The following is a 23,422-nucleotide window of genomic DNA, read 5'->3' on the forward strand; positions in this document are numbered from 1 at the left end:
CTTCATGTACCTGATATTTTTGTGTATGAAGCTTTATTTTTGCGTCGTGATGGTACCTGCCGGAGGTGCAATGTGAAGCATCAGCTTCCTCAGTGAATGGAAGCAGAGTTGGAGCATCTTCCCCCTGGTGAGTGCTGGGGTTTCCTAACCCCCTGGCAGTTTTGGAGGCAGTCCTTGGTGCGTCCCCATTCCCATCGCTCTCCAATCACTAAATATGGACTCTCACTCTATTAAAAGTGCTGCGTCTCCTTTTCTCAGCTACCCAGCTGCCCTCAGACATCCTGCAGCCGGCGGTGACGGGAAGCGGTGGCCCAGCAGCGCAAGGGTTTCCTCTGCGGTGACCCTGGACCGCAGGCGCCCTGTGGTTTGCTGGTGTCGGATACCTCTGAGCAAACGCTCGGAGCGGGCATTGCACCGGGAAGCGAGACTCCCGTTCCAACCTTATGGTTTAAGGAGGACTTTTTCACCAGATCGGGCCCTTTGAAGTGACGTTTCTCTCCCGGAGCGATGCCCTCCTGCCAGCTGAGGACACTGTAGAGTGGGACGTGCTTCAAAACAGTTTCACAGTCTCTTTTCCATTGCTCAGTTCCCCTTTTCTGTGCCTGGGACATGTAAAATGAAACCACCTGCACTTTTTTTTTTTTTTCCCCCCCCCTTTTAGAGAGATTTCCTCTGGCTGAAATCTCGGTGCCCCCCCGCTGTCGCTGGGGACTGTCCTCATGGCAGTCAGCTGAGCCCGGGAGCAAGAGGACGTGGGGCTGTGCTGTAGCTGGGCTCCCCCAGCCTGCAGCCCACCACCTGCGCCTTTGCCTTTTCTAGCAAACCACGATACTGCTAATTCCCTCTCTCTCCAGCATAAACCAGCTGCAGGGCGGCTCCGATACTCCCAAGGTAATGGAGAACAATGTAACAGCCTGGAAAATAGCCTCGGTGCAGTAGGTCGAAGTGGGGTGCTGGTGAAGGAAAACCACAGTTCACAGCGAAGAAAGTCACTGCTTTCTCTGTCTGCACTTGGGGTTTGCATGGGTTGTTTACAGCACGGAGAATAACCCTGCCTCGGACAAAATCTTGATCTCTCTTTAGATATCAGCCACCCAGCAGCCCGCAAGCTGTGGGCTTTATCATTTAATCATCAACATCTACCAAAACTGCAGCTGGTTGTAAGGCTGGTTACCCAGCACTAGGTTCTCCACTAAAGGTGGTACAAGCAGAGGGAGAAAAAAACCTGGAGAAAGGCCAGCAGCTGGGATTATCGGCAAGTTTTGCACGTGTATTTTTGCTGGAAATGAAAGCTAGTTTGCTAGCTTTCACAGAGGGCACAATTACGTTCTCCGGCATGAGGCCGCCTTGGCCGTCCCTAAACGCTCCCAGTCTTTTCGGGTTCCTCTTTGGTCTCCGGGAGCGAAGCGTTGCCCGTGTTCGGCTGTTGACAGCCGAGGGGCGGCAGCACGTGACGAAGAGCAGAACAAACAAGCACGCGGTGTACTTGCGGATCCTGGCCTCCCGTCACTGTTACGGCCTGAGAGCGCGTCAGATAAAGACCGGTGGAAAGCGCAGTTTGATACCTGAAGCGGTGCTGAAATCACATCCTGACCCGTGGGATGACGATGACTATGGGTAAATACCTGCTCTGTGTGGTTCTGTCTGCCTTTATTCAGCCTGCTGCTTCTTCATGAGTAATACAACATGGTCGTAAGTTTTAAAAGCAACTATTTGAGGGCTGTTTTTTTTTTTTCCCCCCCAGGGGTATTTTTAACTCTTATCTATGTCCTAATCCAGTTCACGATGCAGTCTTAACGTTGTGTACAAGCACAGCCGGAGGCATGGAGCAGGGGCGAAAATGGGCAGCTGGGGCAGGAGCTGCTCAAGGCAAGACTGCTGCCAAAAGAAATGTCCATGTGATGAGGGCTGCAAGAGACAGGAGGGCTATAAAGGGATCAGCTGTAATTCCAGTGGAAGCGACAGTATGCCGTATACTTAAAGTGACCTGAGCCTCAATTTTCACACTCTTAATGTAGTCGCACTTTTAATAATTTTCTTCTCATTGCTTAATAAACACAGGCTTGTTTCAGAGCTGATTCTACTACGATGAATGTGCTAAAATTAGCTAGGAAGCTAACCCTAGTATGTATAAAAGGGCGAGTTTAAATCTGAAGCAAGTGCCTTTCGAAGCAAAGGAAACCAGAGGCGTAGCAGCCGCTTTGTGGCAGTAGCTCATCTCCAGCTCCAGGGGACTATGGATAAACAGGAGATAGGGACGATCCGAGTGTCACATTCGGAGCAAGGTTTTATTGTAGCTTGTAGGTTACCTGCCTGTGAACCAGCTGTTTTCCCATTCACGTGAGAACCCAAATTGCCCAGCAAGGTTGCTGTATTTTCACCTTTATTAGTTGCCCAAGACAAATATAACTTGAAAACACCGCTTCAGACAGCGCAGGGCTTCTTATCTTGTCGGCCCTGAGAAGAGTGAAAGCACCTGCAATAAAACCTCTGGCAGCAAATCCAGTTAACGGCATTATAAATGTTGGCATGAAAATTTTCGGCCCCAGACGACTCCAGCAACTGCAGTGTCAGACGTCTGGCTTTAGATCAAATGCAGGGACTGACACAATCCACTCATTTTGTTAATGTCATAAAGTAAGTAGCTACTGCCACTGTTTCTACACTTACTTCGTAGAAACCATCATTAAAGAATTTTTAGACTTGTTTGCAAGGAGAAATGAAACTTTTTTTTTTCCAGCAGCCATTCTCACTATTTCTCATGTTCTCATTAAAAGGGCTCTCCACAGAGAGAAGGATGCTGAAATGCTCGCATCCACCAGCTTGAGCTGCACTGTTTTCCCAGCAGATAGATGAGCAAGGTCTGGTGTGGAAATGCCTTTAGCTGCTCTTTTGGTGTTTCTGTACACACGCGAGGTATTCCTGCACGTCGTCCGGAGAACCGAGAATAAGAGGGACCCTCTGGTGAAGAGCCTCGGGTTTCACATCCAGCACGGCCTCGGTCCCTGTAGTGGCCATGCCACCTGCCTGCTCGACGATGAAGGCCATGGGGTTGCACTCGTAGAGGAGTCGGAGCTGGAAGGAAAGAGGAAATGGGCGATTGCATTTGGGGAAATAAGACCAGAGAACTTACCAGCACTGAACCCTACTTTTGCGATTTTTGGCAAATTTCATGTCAAGCATCTACCCTTTTTTTCCCTTCTTCTCCTCCTCCCACCTCCCTTCACACCTTCTGCTCTGAAGACTAGCACACTGACCCCACATCCTCACCCCAGCGCCCCAGTTTGCAAGCTGCTGCATTGGTGTGTGGCATCAGCGAAGCTGTCTGTATTTTGTCAAAAATGTCAGAGTAGCTGCTGGGGCCGCAGTCGTCAGTGATATGGTTAAGCCAGGAACAGTAGCAATACTGGGGAAACAAAAGCCAGAGTCTCCTCTTGTGTACAGGCTTTATTTGTTATCTCAAAGCCTGGGGTAATTGTGTTGTTTGGTCAGGATATTTTGGAGTTTGCAATCCAATGCTCCCGGTCTCGAATTTCAGGTTGCAATTGCAGCTCTTCAGAAATGCAAATAGGCACTAGTGGCCTGCACTCATGCAGACGGCAGCTCTGTTTGAAGAAGGAACTACAGTAATTATTGAAAGCAAATTTTCACTTTGAGTATGAAGGCAGTTGGACCCTGATATCTGTTCACATCGTTGGAAAAGTTAGCCTCTGTTATGCCTGTGCTCTAGTCAAATGCAAACTTATTTAGGACATTTGCCAAAAGCTTCTAAGTTTGAAAGGGTGCAGAGGGTACTGGTTGTTTTTTAACAGATGTTATTTCTGTAGATTTAGCTGAATGTTTCACTTGCATTTTTTGAGGTGCTGATGTACAACAATGGCGGTAGAAATCATGGAAAGGCTTTTCGTTTGTGCAAAAGCCAGGAAGTTTTCTGGGGAAAAAGGAAGTGTGCCAGAAGGCAACCGTCTACAGGGACAAGCAGATGGACTGGACAAAGGGCTTTACTGCCTGTCATTCCTCTGTCACCCCGTTTGTAATAAAACTGTGATATATTATGCACTTCAGCAGCACACACTGCCTCCATTCTGGTCTTTGAAGCGTGCTGAAATGCTCTTTCTGGTAGAGGAGTCCATGTGACGGGCACCGTGGAACCGACAGCCTTGCTGCTTCTCCTTAGAGCGTGGCAACGTCTGAACGGTCACGAGCCAGAAAGCCGCGGTGGTATCGCTGGGGAGCCACGTGCTGAGCTTCTTGCCACTTCACGGTGACTATGTGGCTGAAGGAAAGCATGGTTTTCCTGCCAGCAGCAATGAAATCTCGCTTAGGACTGGAACCTCCTGTCTTTTGATGGGCTTAACATTTCTAACGTAGCAGAGAACTGTTCATAAAAATATTACTTAGCATTTCCAATTTGAAGAGAGCATCTATAGGTTGGCTGGTTCTGCATTGCTTATTTCTGTGTAGTGAAGCAAAAAGATTGACTCATCATTTTATGCTCACTTTCTTTAACTTGTGGGAAGCAGTCTACAGGCTAGGGACTACATGCATATCGTTTACATTTGCTCTAAAACTTTTGGATCAAATCCAGTCCCATTTGCTTCCTCTCAGTTCCTAAGTGCACAGACTGTCTTTCAGGGGAGTGATCAGGGTGCCAGCCACAAAGCATCATCTTTCCAAAAAGAAGTTTGGGCGAAGTGATATCGATACAGCTGCAGGCAACACAAGGTGGGAACTGGCGTCCTGATCCTTTGCTCCAGAAATCCATTAACCACTCCATATGTTTTCCTGTAAATAGTAGAAAGCCCCTGCTTCTGTTTTTGAATCAGCCTCAAAACACAGCATGGTCCTCTTTGCTCCAGACACAATTTCTGTGGGCTCGTAAAAAAGCAGTGGATCCATTCAGCAATTTTGAGAGGTTAAGTACATTATCTTCACCTGCACCTGGACTCTGAGAAGGAAGGAAGGGTTTTGTCTTGTAATGACGGTGGAGTTCTGTTTCCTTCATTTCTCTCTCCTATGGCAGTGCAACGCACATCTAATGGCCAATGCAGGCTAACACGTGGAAATCTTGATTTATATAAAAATATTTGTACTTTGTACATTTGTTCTTTTTTCCTGTTTCTTATCTATAGTTTTTGACAATGGTTTAATGTAGATTTCAAAACAGAGTTTAACTTGAAGAGGGCAGTCAGCAAGTCCGCTTCTGTCACATACAGTAAATTCCTGCTGTCTCTTGTTCTGATACAGATGCCCACTATTTTCTGATACCCACCATTTAATGATTTTTTTTTTTTTTTTTTTTTTTTTTTTTTGCTGGGATGCTATATCAAATATTTAAACGAATTTGTCTGTAGAAACATAGACAACACTTCTGGAGTATTCTGAACACAGTTTTTCTCCTGTTCTCCTTACTTCCTGCATCTCCTGGATCTGCTGTTCTTCATATGACAAATACGTGCTGGCCTAGATGAACCAATACTCCTCTGTCCCTAAAGAACTGTACAGATCAGTATGTTCTGATACAACCATAGGAGATGGGGCAAGCAGATGTATGAGGGCAAACTCCTGCATATACCAGCCAAGGATATAAAAACATTTAAATAGGAGTCCTCAGGTATGGTATTGACCAGAAGTAGGTGTTGGAGGCAGCACAGCATGACCGTTCTGTAATGCACTGAGCCAGTCGCTTTCGAAGTGTGATCTGCAGGCTACTGGTGGTCCACCAATATAACCAATCTCTTGTAAAACACTTTCATTTAGAAGTTTGATGACAAGAGTGCCTGATGCCCCAGGAGAAAAACTGAGGTTGACTGTGGTCCATGGCCCAACACGTTCAGGGAGTCGCTGTTTGGCATTGCACTGCATTAAGTCGTACGGTATTTTGTACAGGGGAACATGCATTTCTCCGCATGGGAAAGCATAACCAACTTCCCAGAACACCAATCTCGGCATGTGTAAAACTCGCCTTCCACTGACAGAGATCTTTAGCCCAGTTAGCAGAAGCCTGTGTCTTCAAGGCTGGTGACGATAAGCCCAGTGTCCACTAGAAATGGGAGGTAGGCAGACTCAGTTGTCCAAACACTGGACAAGACCCTGTCTGGGGTTTCGAGTATCCCGCCTGGACTCCAGCTGCCAGTCCAAAGGGCAGAGGTCTCCTTCAGTTCAGTGTTGTATCTGCTAGCTGTGTGTAGGTATCTCAAATGGCTTCTGTGGCATGAAAAGGTTTCTATTTAGACAGTACATCAAGACCTTGGTTTCAGTGAATTACATTTGACTGATTTGTAAAATAAAAATACAAAATTTCTTGCCTTCAGAGGTATTGTAAATTGAATTGCTGACCATCATATCCATGAAAAATTTTCTCCAGGAATGGAAAATTATCTGTCTAGATATTTAAACTTTCCCTTTATGTTTCCTGGAAAAGCAGAGGTATTAGGTCAACCATGGAAAGAAGTCAAACGATTTACCTTTCCTTTAGGACTCTTCTGATTCGCTGGGTACATGAAAATCCCACCGTACATCAGTGTACGGTGAACATCAGCTACCATGGAGCCCACGTACCTGGCACCGTATGGGGAACTGCCATCCTGAAAAACATAAGATAAAGCTTTAAATCTACCAGACTGGGCAGCTGGTAACACAACAAAATGCCATTTTGTTATAAACCAGGCATCAAAGTTGCTTAAATCAACTGCTGCTTATGGGACACTGTAAATGCCTAAACTAGCCTAAAATTTAGCTTTTTCTAAAATGTAGTGACTATGTATGAGATTGTGCACTTACTAATTTGAGTGCACAACAATATAGTGTCCATCTCCCAGTCTGTGAGCGAGCAAGGGCTGAAAAGAGTGAGCAAAAAGCTTCTTCCCGTGATCAGAGTAAGGTATCCGGCCGACTGCTGATCCTCTGCTCACTCCTGAGTCATGGAGCGAGGGGGATAATGTCGCTCTGCTACAAGTCCGGACAGTTCCCAGAGGACCGTGGCTGTTTTCCGTCTAGCTTACCTGCCAAGCTGTGACACTGCTCAGAGCTTTCGTTTTGGATCGCTCTGCAAATGCAGTTTTTCTCGCTCTCAGCTTAGAAATTAATGTTTTTGAAGGAGATGTCATTTTAGGGAGAGCAGTCAGCAAAACATTTGCATCAGTCTCAGGGTTACTGATGATAAAAACAGTAAGGTGGAAAACGCAGAAGACGAGCGAGGCGACTTGAACAAATAGAAGTAGTATACACCGAATAAGCTCCAACAGGAGAAAAACATCACGTGAAGGGCTTTTCTGAAGAGGAAACACGCAATAAAGCTATGAACTGAAGGAAAGCTCTTTGAAAGCTGGCATGCCAAAAAGTCTTTTAGGTCTTCTGACATCTTTCAGTCCCTCTTCAAGGAAGCAAAGGAGGAATCCTGGCCTTTCCCAGAAAACTACCAAAGGCTGGAGCTTCACGTACCTTTAATACTCTCTATATATTGTGTAGTGCAATGCTAACACTTTAAAGAGGGCTTCTGCATGCTTTTTTCCATCTGGATCAGTTGTCTAATAACAGGTGTCAGTGCTCTCTACAAACCTTGCCTTGTGCTGATACTGGTTTTGGAGAAATACATAAAGAGAGAAATTGTGCAGCACTGCCAGCTCGGAGAATGAGGGAGTCACAAGTTAGGCCCCCAACAAAATCATGAGGTTAGCTGGGCAAAAAAAACAAATATGCAAGTTGGAGAGGGAAAAAATAGATTTAAAAAATGTCTTTCTATTTTGAAATCACTTTTTCGAACTGTTCTATGCAACTGTGGAGTTTTGGTATTTACTCTCTTTTGAAATGGGAACAGATCCTCGTGTAATTACACCATGTGACGCAATACAACGCTAAAGGAATTTGAGTCCTGAGAAAACCACTAAATATAAGGCTTGTGATTTTTATTACAGCTGGTAGTAAAATTGGAATAGGGAACTGTTCCGGCCTATGTAATCTTTGTTCAGCTGCACTTACGCTATTTCCCAAGCTGCTTTCTTCTTGTACAGATTAGAAGAACTGTTGAAAATTCAGAGGAAAACAGTAAAAAGCCTTGATGGATGAGACATGGCCTGGAGCTTTTATTTTTCTTTGTCTTGTTTAAACCTGGCTGTTGGTCACATTTTTTCCTGATAAAGCTAAGCAATACTTTCAAGTACTTGATTCCTTAATTCCCATGGCTTACCCTCAAATAAGCACGTGTTTAGACGTCAAATGATAGCTCCTCCATCTCACAGCTGTTTGCACCTGTGACCTTGCAGCTGTAAAATCTGAGGCTAGAAAAAAACACCTTAAAGAGGGGCCAGAGAGAAGTTTGCAGTATTAGAAAAGATAATTTTCAGGGAAAGATATGATTATAACCTAAAATTGCTTTTAAAAATACAGTTAAAGGAAGAGCTCTCTTTTATGGTTTCAGAAGGTGATGAAGTAAGTCTTGAGAAAAGTTTGTTGAACCTGAATTTTGATGACAAGTGGGCCGTGGCACAGGCTGCTAAGGACTGCATTTATGACCCTATCAAATAAGAAGACTGCGCTCCAGTGTCAAACTTGCCAAGCACGAGCTGCCCGGCTGAGCTGCCTATGTACAGCTCAAATGCAATTGGGATGTGCTGGGCTTCCCATCTGCGTGCAGGTCACTTATGCAGCTTATGTGTGCTCGGGCAGTGCTAACGTCAACTCAGTGAAAGGTCGTAGAGAATTGTAGTTGTCTCTTATTTGATAGAAATTCACCTGCTCAGCGTAGTGCTGAGACTGTGCTGAGAAAAATACAGACCAGAAATTGCTCCGTTCTGGTACAGAGATCACTTGAACCGCAGGCTGAAATCAATCTTTTTCGTTTGCCTTAGTGTCCAGCTACTTGCACAGGAGGAATGAACAGTCCCTTTAGTCTAGTCTGGTCCCTTTAGAAACTTCTTGTTTCTCCAGTATAGCCACTTCTGTGTTTTTTCTTACAGATGAGAAAGTTGATAGGTTTTGCATGTTTGCTGGCATGTTGCCCCGGCTTTCTTCTCAAGCAAAATAACAGGGCGTGAGTGCTAGGGAAATTCATCTCCAGTTCTCTCTAATGCCAAACTGTGTTTGCCCAGCAAGCATTTCGCACTGATTCAGCTGATGCTAATGAAAGAGCTGGAGAGCCTTGACGTTCCCATGGTCAGTATCCGTATTTTGAGTAAAGGTGTGGTTGCTCTTAGTCTTACTCTTTGTCCTGCTTTTCTTTACTTAACCTAAAGGAATGGAAGTGGCTCATAACATATAGGTCCTCTGATTTTTTTTTAGTTATTATTAATTTTTTTTCCTTCATGATAGGATGAAAGCCTCTTTCTCACCTCTTCTACTACTTTGTGTGACAGCTATGTTCTTCTACAAGAGAATAAGACCAGGTTTTTCTTGCATTACTATGACAACTAGGAGAGTAGGGGGAAAATATCCCTTTCCTACAGGCTACAACAGCAACTCCCTGCATCCCACCTTCAGTATGTACGGTTACAGTGACAAAAGCACAGTGCTTTTCTTAGCTTTTTCATGTCACTCGGGCACAGCTGGGCTGGCAGGAGAAGGCTTTCTGCTGTGTGTCCAGGTGCTGTTCCTGTGGCATTGCTATGACAGGCCCTTAACCAGGGGGTCTGCACTGCATGGCTCTCAGCCAACATGCTGCCATGAGACGATTTCTCTCGTGGCCAAAGAAAATTAAGCTAAAATGAAGTGGAATAGCAAAGTATGATGGTGCCCACGGTATGTTTGTTTGTTCTACCATTGATGAACCAGCACCAGCTGGAGACTGAGGCCCTGCACGCATTACTGGAAGAAGCTGTTACTTTGAAAGGGGTTAGAGGGAAATTTGTGCAGATGCAGTTTTTGCATCAGCAGTGCCTGTTATACGGACCATGCTGGAGAAGACAGGTTGCATGACAGGGAGCCTTGCAGCAGCAGCTTGTTCTTCAAGCTGGTGAAGCAGCAGGAGGTTCTGTGTTGCTCAACAAAAAAGTAGCTTTACTCTTTCCAGAAGAAATGGTTGCATCCAGACAAGTAGTTCCCACTGTGACCCACATGGCAATGGTAAGAGGCTTATAGCTGATCTGCAGAACAGTGTCCTCTTTCTAGGGCTTTGAATTCAAGTTTGATGCCTTAGGTGGATGGCGGTCCACAAGAAATTTTGAGGGTCAGCGTGGCTCTGTAGTCCAAAATATCTCATCCATGACACTGTCATTAGATAGCATGGGAAAATCTACGTGAGAGGTCAATCTGTTACATTTGGTGGTCAAGGACAGTGATACAGAACAAGGAATATGTTATGGGCATCATCATACTTTGCTTTTCTGCTCTATTTTTACTTTTCATTTTCCTGCGGCAATGTTAGAGAGCCATCTGAACAGCAGCATGTTGACCAAGAACTAGGAGACAGGGGAAATACGGATAGGATCAAGGAAGAAAAGAAAGGTATTGGAAAGTAACAAATACCTGAAATTAGAGCCTGCTCTGGCCTGCGCCAGGCTAACCAGTGCAGTAGTGCGCTGCTTGCTTTAGAGTGGCAAAAAAATCCGCTGACTAGAAGAGTCAGTGTAACAATGCTTTTCCCCAAATGAAGCACAAGCTTGAGATGAAATAGTGTTTGTAAATGAGGTTCTTCCTGCGTGTCCTGACCTAGGGATTTAGTGAATCACATGATAGAGCTGTCCTTGCAGAGCCTGTGGTGACATATTGCTGCCTGTCCAGTCTTGCCCCTAAGTGTTTGAAATCTCTGTTCACTCTTTTCTTGTTTGCCTAGTGTTGTTTATTTATTTAGGCTTTTTAAAACACCATATGGGTGGTTTGTAAAAACACAAGTAAATAAATCCAGTTTCAGCGCACAGTACTGAATATACAGCTCAGCATACTATGGACAGCATGAGAAGCCCAGAAGCTGTGTCCCGGCTGGGTTAGTTTTCGGGAAGCAGGAAGGCTGTGCAGGGGGCTTCCACGTCTCTCACAGCCTGGCGGAAAGCTCCCTTTGGAGTTTCAGAGCAGCTCACTGAGCATACGTAAGATGCCGTGAGGGGACACGCTCTATAGAGATGATCCAGAGTAACATGCACGAGAGCCTTTGCCCAGACATCAGCGTTGCAGCTCTAGTCAGTGCAGTAAGATCCCATTTACAGCTCAGAAGGAACTTTTCCCAGAAACATAGCTTAAACTCTGATTCATTGCCTTTTCCTTGTATAGCACCCTGAAGTTCTCTCCTGGATGCATCAGCTTTATATGTGCCCCATATAAGAAGTCTTAAAAACTAATAGCTTAAAAATAATTCTATGTCTTTTTTTATTTTAGCAGGAAGAGGACTGAAACCAGCTTCCTGGCTAAACTCAGTCCTGAGGGGTTACATCTCACCATGTTTTGCTGTGTCTTACTGGTCACACAGAGTCACGCTTTCCAGCGAGCTTCTGGGTTTCCACACTGAAAGTTTGTGTTGTGTCCTTGTAGCATTGACCAGAGGCGGTACAGAGCTGCGCATCTCCATGGGGATGTTCATCAGACATAGAAAAATTTCAGCTTTGTCCCCTTGAAGGATGCGATATAATTTTCTTAACAATAGAAACGGTGAAGTTGTGTCTCCCACCCCCTTTTATTAACCGATGGGTTGTTTTGTGCTCCGTCAGGGGCAAGTAGGCAGTGCAAGGGTTATATTGCCTTTCTCAGATGTAAAAGTGTACAGGAAGAGGAAGGTTATTCTTCCCAGATCCCTGCAAACACCTTCTGAGCAGTAAATGGGATCCAGCCCCAGATGCGCAGCTGCACACAGGACTGAGTTGCATATTCAAATATGCACATTTTGCTGGCACAGTTTCAGAGGTTTGTTGAAAAGCCTCATTCTTCATGTACAGCAGCTCTTCCTCTGCGTGACGATGGACTGGCTATGAATTTATTTACCAAAGTCGAAGCTGTGAAACACGTCAGGGCACTGGAAACTAACACATTAGCTGTGGAGCCAAAATGAACTAGATGGTACCAAAGGGTTGTGGGGGCTGAATTCAGCAAGACAGTCGCATGCGCTCCCTTCGGTCAGGGCTACACGGAGGGCAGCGTTCACCAGTGCACGGTGAATTGGGTCCAGAGCAACTATTTCCTTACCTCAGGGAATTTCTTCTTCTGTAAATATTCTGTCATTGCAGGGTCAAAATACTTGGCATAACCTTCGTTGAGACTGTAGGTCTTCCCTTTCTTCTTGATTTTGACATCTTTATCCACCAAAATAAATTCCCCAAGAGCCTACAGGAGAACAGCAGAGACCAGTTATGAGCAAGCAGCAGGGCATTTTGTTGACTTTCCATAGCAGTTGCCACACTAGAGATTGCAGAAGCGCTAGCACAGCTTGGCTCTGTCAGCACTAGTCTTGTGTATAAATTCTCAGTATTTCAAACAGATCAAAAATCACAGAATCAGTGTTAAGTTCAGGAAAACTTGCTGTATTGATAATATAAACAAAAAGCAGTTCAACTGTAATTGTTAACCTATTGAATGAGGACCAGTCAACCTCAAAAGTTGATGGACTCTGGATCCCATCCTCATGGTGTCCACAAATCATGAGGTTACAAATTAAGATGTTACACTGCCCTGTGATTTTTTGAACTCTTCTTTCTTGCCTTATTGTATTTTAAAGTGACTAAAGTGGCCAGCTCCCCCCAGAAGCTGCTGTCCAGAGTTTGAATGAAACTTCCACCTTTGAGGGAACGATCCCTTTACTAAGGTTATTGATAAAGCGAAGGTGGAGTTTCAAAAACAAGCCATGCTTTGATTAAACAGAATTTCTATATTATTGCCTAAATCTAATGCTGGTGTCTCACAGGAGCAGTCTCCACCCATTCACTCAATAACTCTTGTGGGGTTTCTAGGCTGGGTGTTAAGGGACAATGTATGTCTGATTGCATGGGCACAACTCTGCTTTTGCAAATTGGGTATGCAAGTTAGAGCACTTAGCCATAAAACTAAATTGCACTCGGGAAATCAGACACGTCCGTGCATGAACTGTATCGACCGATGGTCCTCACCCTGATCTGCCCATTGAACAAGCTGAGGTTCTTTTACAAACAGAAAAAGCAAAACCAAAAAAGCAGGAGTCCTTTAAGGGAAGGCAAAGACACTGTTTAGACTAGATTTTTCTTAAGTGTTTCCATGTGGGACCCAGCAGTCTGGTTTGCATGAATGGGGTGTCAAATGCTGTTTAACTTACTCTTGTTCACTGAATAGGAAACAAAAACAAAAAACAAGTACTGCAGCCAACATGCACATGTATTATTGAGTACTAGTAAGATGCAGGTGGGCTGCTACCAGAGGTGGGTGAGAGGAGAACAGCATAGATTGTCTCAAATTCAGAGACGAGGAGCAACAAAAAAGAGTAGACCCAAGTAGAGAAGTTATAAAGGGTGATAGCAATGTCATTAACGCCGTGATTGTACCGGATCGAGCATGAAGCAGTCCACTCCTTGCCCCGTGGAGAGGGCCACCAGGGTAGCGCTGCCGTACAGGGCATATCCTGCAGCAACAATATTGCGTCCGGGCTGCAAAGCATCTTTTTCGGAGGGCTCGTCTTTTGTTTCCTGAGGAAAGAGTGCATTTCAGTAATAGACACTTGGAGCAGATTTCCTTCGTGTGTCAGCCTAGGCCTTTGAAACCATCAAAACAGAGGTGGTTCCCACTAGTTCAGGACAAGTTTGGTACAAGCATACGCGCACGCTGGGACAGGATGGTGGGAGTCGTGCGGTCCATATGATACATGCAACAAAGCTGATACCTTAGCATTACCGCTTAGCATATTAATTCAAGAGCATCAGAAATCTGAGACAGCAAACAGGTATTAACTTTTCTGTAAACTTCAACACGAGCTATCTTACTGATGCCCTTTACAGGGGTAACTGTGAGGGAGAACGCAGTAATCAACATTTCCTGCCTTACAGACAGATTGTTTCCAGTAACAGAGTAAAAGGGTAGATGATGCAGCATGCTGGAATGAAAATTGTGCGTAGGTCTCTGCTGGTAACTGAGGTGTGATAAATGTGCACACACACCTGATGTATGTATCTGGGTATATAGTGTGTGCGCGTGCACAGCTATGCCTGTATCAGTTCATATATAACTTTCGCATATCATTTTACTTAAGCTTTTTAATTTGTATCGATTTCCAGCACTCATTCCTATTTGATACTCTGGTTATCACTGAACAAGAATAGCCTAAGCAGACCTTATATATTAATATAAAAGTATTTCCAGCCAGCTCTCAAGTGTGCCTCAGCCACCAGAGGGGTTGACTGGTGGGATGAGAAAGAGGAAGAGCCTAGAGTACTTGGGAATACAGACTCCAGCCTGTACTTCCTGGGCAGGTTGTTTAAACTCTTGTTTGTTTGTTTGTTTTTGTTTTTTTCCTTAAGCCAACTACAAAGTGGGTAGGGAATGCTTGATATTAATGTCTAATAATTAATCTAAAAAAAGTTGTCGGTTGTGGTGGATTTTCTGCATGTCTGATGCTGGTTTATTAGGAACTAAAATGAGAAGTCCTTTGGTCCCTGTCTCAATGCACTGGTTTATCATTTAATTATTTCAAGCTCAGATAATTTCTCAGTGATGCATGGACTTAATTAGACTGAGTAGCAGCTGGGTAGAAATCTCAGGTCAATCCAAAAGTATCTGGTTTAAAACAAAACCAAAATCACTAGAGGCTGTTTGTGTAGGAAATCAAATATTAGATTAAGATTGAGTAAATTCTTTTAAAAATCAAGAATACTTTCCACGGAATTTTTCCACAGGAAGATAAAAACCCTGAAACAAATCGACAAAATCTCAGCTGTGGCCGGGGGGCAAGGAGGTCCCAGGGTGCCCAGCAGGGCCCCGGCAAGGCGCAAGGCCGGGGACATCGGGGGGATCAGGTTCATCCTCGTATGCCAGCTCCTAGAGGAAAGCAGAGGCGTGGGATGCCAAAACTACATCTTTCATGACATGTGCAGGCGGTAGTTCCGCATCAAAATGTTTTCACCTTCAGCAGAAAGATTATGATTGAAAGCATTTGTTGCTTTAGGTTTCAGAGGGTTTTTTCTTTTCCTGTATTTTGCTCAAAGCTCCCTCGCACCCACGTTATTTTGCTAAATTTTTCTGTGGAGGAAATCCGTTTTTTTTCAGCTTGCCACGGGGACTGAAATATAGCATGTGCAAATACATCTGCTATGTAGTCTCTTAGAATCACTCTATGTCAAGCTGCTTATTCAGGAAGGTTATAATACATGTAATAAAGGCAGACTAGTTAAAGTACCCATTTGTGTATACCAGAAGTTTGAATATTGACTATCAGTTCTCTGCTAAACAATCCTTTTCAAAATCAGCTATTACACTTCACGTAGTATTTTTTTCTTTTAAAAATGCATCCCCATGGCATATGCATCTCAACATCAAAAGCAATAAAGCAGACTCTTATTTGCAATATTAAATGCAGAATTAAGCATACATTTACAAAACTAATTGCAAACATATTTCGATTTTTCTAGCTTTCTGTATGTTTTCCTAATTAAAAACAATGCTGCTTTAATTTTGTATAAATATAATAAAGAGGTTTGTTTTGTAGGACTTAAGTGTTTATATACAGTGTATGTAGCTAGAGGTTACATCTGATGTTGTTTTAAAACACATTTTTCTGAGATGAGCTTTTCAGTTCTATCACTTGAATGCTTTTCCTCTCTATGTTTATATGCTGAGAAACTATAGATTTATTGACTATTCTGAAAAAAAACAAAGGAACTTCTCTCTTGGAAGAGGGACATTTGCCCAGAATTCACTTGTTTTTCAGTCCTTAGCTGCAACTGTGTTTTGAAGAGCCACCTTCCAAATGGAAGGTAAAAAGTTCAGCCTCAAGCAAATTTTTGCAGAGCTTGTTGGAGTGTAAAAAAGCTAAAGATCAGCTGATGTTTCACTGTTAACACTGTGGTAGTTATGTCCTGCCAAGTGCTGTGTAATACAAAACGAACCAGAGAATTAAGCTGGACAGTAAACTCAGATAGCTGCTGAATATTTTCACTTCTTTCTGGTGTACAGATGGAATTTCCTTTCTGTTACATGTTGGCTGGGAGATGGAGATAGTGAGAGCTCTTTATGCAGATCTTCGAAGTAGTCTTTGGACTGTAAGGGCTGTGCAGATTGAAGGTTCAAGCTCTGACAAAGTTACTTCAGCGCTTTGTGGCTGGGAAGCAGATGAAATAGGGTCCACGGAGTCTGGTACCCTCAGGTGATACCTGAGTTTGAAAATTTTTGCATGTATGATTTGCCTACATCACCCTGGGACTTCTCAGCACTGGGAGTAGCTCTGGCAGGTCTTGGTTTCCAAGTCTCTGTTCTTATCACGTATTTCATGTTCTGACTCCTTATACCTTCTCTGCAGGGACAACATGGTATTTCCTATGGCAAGGATGGGGGGGGAGGAGAAAATACATCTGGGAATCTGGGCAAAGTTAAAAATAAAGAAACAAAGCAAAGCTGCAGTCATAGCACATAGATGGAGTGTGAACTGTGCATTGTAGGTTCATCTCAGCAGGGTAAAGAACGGGGAAGAATCCAGGCCAAAAAAAATACTTATTATCCCCGCAAGCCTGACACTCCACCAACTGAGAGCATCCCACCAGGCGGTGACTGTCAAGGTGCTGAGGACCCCCTCGCACCAGTCTCAGCAGATCTCCTTCTTAGCCCCGCTATACGGACCCACAGGGTTTGTAACCATCCTGCCCATCCTTCAGGAGGAAAAAGGCAGGTGGAAAATGAAATAAACCTAAGATGGCATTTATTTCCTGGTGGTTCTCCTAAGAAACTGATACAGGGGTCTTCTGGCAGGAGGTGAGGATACCTGAGGCTGTGGTGGTGGTCCTGGCTAGAGATCAGGAGCAGCGACAGAGAACCATATTAAGGTTTGAAATGTATTGACAGAGTCTCGTCTTCACAGGAAAGTGTTGACTTTCTTCTTCCTGAAGTGAAGCCAATATTTCGGTTCTGGAGTGTGTGCCTTTGGGAATGAAATTAAGGCACTGGCATGGTGAGAAAATCAGCCAGGCGAACGTCTAAGAATTGGAAGGTACCAAATAGCAGACAGGTGCTGAGAATGACCCTCTGGGAGTAGACTTATTCTAGCTTTTCCAAAATGAGGGTCTTGCAGTTTAAATGGCTTGAAATAAATTTATATTTTCTTTCTTAAAGCATTTTCATCCACTGGGATAAATATGTCACTTTTGTTCCTTTCACGCTACCATACAGCAACAATTATTAAAGCTCCTATTATTATTTGTTTATTTTAAAGGGTTTGAAGTTAAAAGTTAATACTTTTGCTATGAAATATCTTATGCGAGAGGAAGGCATATTAATATATACTTTGGAATTAGCATTTTAATGAGAAGAATTATCCAAGTGAAAGTCTGAATGCAACATTGCTTCTGTCTTTACAGGGGAAATCGATAAGCTATTCCTGTAATTAAAAAACTGTGCTTCACCCTAGCGGCACTGTTTTCATTTGGGTATGAAGAATTTGTACTAAGCAATGTAAATATCTCTTTACGAAGAACTGAAGTATATTCACCCACATGAAAAGCAATAACTTAGAAACAGTGTTTACAATGAATATATTAAGGTATATTAGAACAGCAATTACGGAAAATTTAGAAAATGAATGGAAAACGTCAGTGTTTGAAACAACATGAATTATCTGGGAAATGTTAGTATTCTGAAGCAAAATCCTAGGGAAGGCTAGGAAGTCCATAGCCTTCGCATGAATTGACAAGTGAGTTAAAGATTATGGAGAAGTCTAATCTGTATTTCAATGCGCGAAGTTACATGAATCACACTGACCACTTGCCTCTGGAGTTACGTGGAGTAAACTAAACACAACACCTCTCCTTCCAGGCAAAAAGCTACTGTTTAATATTTGTAATGCATCATGCTTACTGTCTTTAGGCAATAGCTGTGTTGTCTGCTATACTTATGTTAAATGTAGGGAGGTGAGTAGTCTTTCAGGCTCTATTTCTAGGGTTAAAGGGGCGAGAGCCCCATTTCTGGCTACAAGGGCACGTGGCACGGCCTGCAGCTCCGCTCTCTTCTCTGCAGAAACCCAGGCAGCGGATCTGCTCTTCCCACGAGCCGTCCCCAGGCAGTGTCCTAGAGAGAGCTGGCCTGTCTGCGTGACCCTGCGACAGGGGCTCGTGCTGAAAATTAATATCTGTTGGCAGGCAGCCACTGGGTTTGTGCTGTCACCCTGCTCGGCCTGAGCCATGACTCTGCCTGGTTTACCAGTGGACATGTTCTCACTGGTGATGACTGGAATAGCACCTACCTTAAATGTGAAAAATCATGACTGGCTTGGAAGTGACGGGTTAAAAGATAAGGGAGGGCCTTGCAAAGTTATCCTCGTGCTTTGAGATGCAGCGACTGAGTTTGCAAGCCTTTATTTGCAGCCACGAGGGCTGTGAAAGTTACCTCAAAAAAAAAAAAAAAAAAAAAACCAAAAAAAACCCAGGTTCTCCCGCAGTCATATGACTGCAAACACAGGCTTTAGGAAAAACACCAACTGCTGGGAGATTAGCAGTCAAATCACAAGACTTGGCACGACTATTAACAGCTGTTAATGATTGTTAATTGGCTGCAGAGCAGTGGTGCCAGCAGGGACCACTTCTCGCCATCCTTAGGTGGCCTCCATCACTGCCATGTGCATAAGTGTGCGTGGGGAGGCCACTGCTCTGGTAGCTGCGATGTGGTCCGGGCAGCGAGCTGCAGCCTCAGCCCTGCTCAGTGTCAGGGAAGACAAATAATGTAATTAGTAGCCACGGTGGAAACCAGAGCTCTAGGTCACCTGGCAGGTTTGGCTCCATGCCACAACATCCCTCAGCTCTCCTGCAGTGAGTAAAACATGACTGAAGTAGCTAACCAGCTGCCCAAAGGCGAGAGGGGGTTACTGAAGCGCCTGTGCGTCTCGAGGAAGGAAGTGCCAGCAATTTCCCAGGGCTGAGTGTCCACTTCCAGGAATCCAGGAAGCTCTTTAGCGCCGATGGCTCACAAGTGTTGTCTCGTCTGCCCTTTCTAAAGCTCTCCCGAGCCCAAAGGTGCTTAACATTAAGGGCCTAGGAAAGAAACTAGGCAAGCTAATATACCCAGAACAGTTTGTTTTCACCGAGTGCATCGTGCCTCGTGTGTTTTGTTCATCCTCTTACCTTTTTGTAGATAGCAAATATTGTTCCTATTGGTGCCAAGCAATCTATGTTGGATGAGCCATCGAGGGGATCAAAGCATACCACGTATTTCCCCTGAAACAGAGGTAGCAAGGAAAGGATTAAGTGATATGTTGACTTGCAGTATTATTTCCCTTTACTTGGTACACTCCATGTTTTTATGCCTGCGCTCAGCTTCCCGCGTGCCCTCGATGGAGCTCGCTTCCCGCGTGCCCTCGATGGAGCTCCTCCAGGAAGGCGGCACTTCTGGCCCAGCAGCGAGCTGCCCTTTGCCCACTGGGCCGGCCACCGAAATCTGAGAGGGCCTGCTCCCGCTCAGCACGAAATCGGGTGACAGAGAGGAGCAGTCCTCTGCTTCCAAGCAACACGAGAAACAGCTCGGAAGCGAAAGGAGTCATTCTGAAGGGAGCAGCTTGCTTTAGTAAATGGGTTTTCTTACATTTTATTCTGAACCAAAGGGTTTTCCTACAATGTGAGATACAAGGGTGAGAAGGAAGAGCGAAACGGTCTTGGGGAAAGCTAGGGTAGGTCAGCGTGAGCACCGTCTCCGTGCACTAGGATCCCCTCCTGGGGGGGCCCGCTGAAGCAGTCACGTGTTTCCTCTGGACATACAATTTAAAGCCCGGTTCTGCCAGACCGTCATCTGGTTTTATCCTGCCTAAATAATAACACGATCCAAAACAGCTACACTAATGGTCAGGGAATGTAATAGTACGCTTAAACCTGGCAACCGAGATGTGTTTACAAGCTCCAGAATTATTATTCCCCCACCCCTTCAAGAAAGTTCAGTAATAATTTCCCCCCCAACGGCTCCTTGAGCTGTTGAGCTCGTGCCTCCACCACAGTTAATCTTCAAAGCAACAAAATAATCCTGCAAATGTGCTGAACGCCCCTAGGAAGAGCTGGTTTTGGGCCTTGGGCCAGGTCCGGGGTTCATACTTGAAACGAGAGTGCCACCTGCTGCCGCCCGGGCCGAAAGCCCCCCGTGGGCAGAGGCTGCACGGACCTGCTTGTCTCTGGGGGTGATGATGGCCTCCTTGTTCTCCTCCGTGACCAGGACGCAGGTGCTGTAGGAGGACTGGAGCATATTGATCACCAGGGAGTTGGATAGCACATCCAGCTTCTTCACTTCGTCGCCGGTCACGTTCATGGTGCCAGCGATGCCAAACCTGGAGAAAAGCAAAAACATTAAGAAACCTGAAGCACTGAGGAGAGCCATTAGAGTTTTTAAGGAAAAAAAGAAAAAGTCAGGATGGCGCCTTCCTGCTCATCTTTCCACACGTCTAACTTTTGGATTCAAACTGTCAAGGTTCGTTAGGAGATGGTAGTCACCGTTAGAAAATAAAAGTGGGCATGAGAAAGAACAAAAGTGGTGGCATCATTTCTGGGATCTACCATGGTCCTTTTGGTCCAGCTGGGATCTCCCCCAACCTCTTCCCAGGAGCAGGCACCCGCCTTCCCCGGCAGCCCTGTGTGTGCCTGCTGTCGGCTCCTGGCAGAGGAGGTCCAGCCAGCAGCACCTTTGAGGAAGGAGAAAGGTAGTTTTCTGCCACTGGCACAGCTCGTACAGCTGTTCAGTGCTTTGCGATAGTCCGTTAATTCTTGTCCTGTAGGTCCCCGGCTGCCCAAAAATCAGGAGCTTGAAAGACACCTCTGAATAATTCCCCATTCTGAAATGTATCTCAGAATCGAGATCTGTTTGTTTTGTGCCGTGACAGTGGACTGTGTTGGGCTGATGCCAATGGCTGATGCCATTTTATACCCACAGTTTTAATAATATAGTAATATACCCATATAGAGAGAGTAATATATATATTTCTGATATTTTGCAGTTCAGGAACTTCAGTTTTGAGCTAGTGTGCATGGTTCAGGCCTGTTGGAAGTGTAAGGAATCAAATAGGGAATAGATACTTGGCATAATTCATTATGGAGGGGAGGAGAGGACAACTAATTAATTTCTATAGTGTTGGTTGAGATGGAAGGGGTAAGATCTTTTTTCTCACTCAAAGCTGCCTGAACTTTTCAGAAGTACCTAATGTTTTGGGTACTTCCATTTTGGCATGGCAAGTTTGAGACATGTGAAGGGAACTGGATTTTCAAGGAGTGCTGAGCACCCATTCTCTAGGCAGCATGTTTCCAGGCAGGTTCCCAAATTAAACTTTTATAGCTTGAAGCTGCTGCCTCTGGCTCTACTACTGTTTTTTGTTTTGTTTTTTTAACATAAGCAAGGCTCATGTTCTCACTGCGCATCACGCCCCACACTTGTAAAAGTGGGGGTGATAGTGCTGATTTAATTTGATCATTGAGGTCTTTGACCAAATATTCAACAGAATTGCAAAAAAAAAAATAACCAACCCAGGTGCCATACATTTTGGTGTTTCCATAGCTAAAAAAGGAACGAATTGTCTTCCTACACAGATATAGCCCATCTGCATATATGTGTGGGGCATGTGTATGTGTGTGTATAGATGTGTATTTATATATATATTTTTTTCTATATATACAAATACATAAACACAATCATATATTTCAATACATAAACCAAAACATGTATATCTTAAATATACAGTTTTATTAGTGATTTCTAGTCCTCTGAGCTGCTCCTTATAGTTCACCATTAAAAAGTTTGCATTGATGTCTTATCCGACTGGCTGCGTGAAGTTGAGCCAACCAGCTCAACTCATTCCAGGTTTTGCTAGGCCAGTTCTTTGATTGCATTTTCTGACCTGCTAGATGTCAAATTACTGTGTTTGCTTTTCATATTGGGCCTTTTGAGTCTTCCCATCTGTAGCCCTGACAGCACTCGGGGGAGGAGGGGGAGAACGTACTCGGGAATGCATATGGCATTTCTCGTAGGGCTGCTGCTTTACACCGTGACTCCTGCTGCCACCAGGGATCTGGCCTTCCCAAGAAGAGAAGGCGAGCCCTGGTTTGCACAGCTCCGGCACTGTGCTTCCAGGTTAGGAGAAAAGATGACAACGTGACACTCTGTAAATTCACAAGAGATTTAGAAATACAGCAATAACAACATTTGCAAGAGATAATGAGGCGACTAGTAGTGCATTGAAGTTCTGCCTCAAGTTTGAAGACTGAAACATTACACAGCAGCAATTAGTCTAAATGGCCACCTTGATATTAAAGTGCTCCAGAAAAGCAGATCTCCCATTTCCCACTCTTGATAATCCACGCTCTGCCTTCATGCCTACAGTCACTTGGCTTAAGAAAGACACTTGTATTTATGAATCCCTGCCCTTTTCTCTGTGCAAGCAGTGTTCCTCTACCTGCTCTTCCTCCTCCTCCTCCTCCTCCTCCCCGTATTTCTAAGTCGGACTCACATTTGGGCAAGGCCTGCCTTCCTGACTGCGGAGGAGATAGCCTTTATGGCCGTCAGCATGGAGTTGAGCAGCTGCGTCAGCTCCCCCGTAGCTCCTTTCACTCGGCGCCCCTTTTCCATAACAAATCGCGTGAGCGTCAGCATATCCGTTTCGAAGGGGGTTTTGTCGGACATTTTCGCTGGGTACCCAAGTTCTCCTCTTCTCACCCACACAGGTCGCTTCCTTGCCGTGCCGTGCTCCCAAATAGCTCTTTTATTTTAAGGAGAAGCTGTTGGCTCTGTTGCTGATGCGAGTTTATTAAAATGTCCCCGAGACCACGTGGCTGAGTGCTCAGAATAGCTGTGCCTGGCCCTGCTCCTCTGGGGACGCCGCAAAGCCGCCCGAGACGGCGAATACCGCCTCCCAGCCGCCCTCCCCAGGTGGCACAGCTAGTGATGTGTGCGCCTGATTGTGTATCGGAATTGCGCTTTGAGACAGTTCCTGCCACCAGCGCTGCGGCTCCGCCGGCAAAGCTCCTGCCCTCGGTCCCCACGGTCTCCTGTGGACCCTTCCCCTTCCGGCCTCCTCCGTGGACGCTGAGCGTGGGGGTCTCCGAGGCGCGTGGCACCTCTCAGGGGAATCGACAGACGCAGCAGGGTGGCTGCTTGGGCAGGTTACGGGTGCTTTGGGCTGAGCGTCGGGCTTAAATCACTGCCTGTCTCTGAACCGGGAGTACTTAACCACCCAACCGTTGTGTGGGGGTTAACTCATCATGTATGGAAAATGCTTCAGCCAGGGCTAGGTCTTGTCTATGCTGGAGATTTTTTGCATGATAAGTTTACAAAAGGAGGACATTGAGCATCTAGACATGCATTTATTAAAAGTGTT

At 45.0% G+C, this 23,422-nt stretch overlaps 1 protein-coding gene across 1 annotated transcript; it reads right to left on the reverse strand.

Moving 5' to 3' along the window:
• Positions 1-1,608: 1,608 nt before the first annotated feature.
• On the reverse strand, positions 1,609-23,069 carry LOC135324903 (fructose-1,6-bisphosphatase isozyme 2). Its single transcript, XM_064501967.1, has 7 exons — positions 22,556-23,069; positions 20,227-20,389; positions 19,203-19,295; positions 13,434-13,574; positions 12,109-12,246; positions 6,468-6,587; positions 1,609-3,075 (listed from the first exon to the last, which is right to left on the reverse strand). The coding sequence occupies exons 1-7, from the start codon at positions 22,726-22,728 to the stop codon at positions 2,881-2,883; spliced, it is 1,023 nt and encodes a 340-aa protein (XP_064358037.1). The 5' UTR covers positions 22,729-23,069; the 3' UTR covers positions 1,609-2,880.
• Positions 23,070-23,422: the final 353 nt, after the last annotated feature.

Source organism: Dromaius novaehollandiae, chromosome Z (genome assembly GCF_036370855.1).
Source record: "Dromaius novaehollandiae isolate bDroNov1 chromosome Z, bDroNov1.hap1, whole genome shotgun sequence".
NCBI lineage: Eukaryota > Metazoa > Chordata > Aves > Casuariiformes > Dromaiidae > Dromaius > Dromaius novaehollandiae.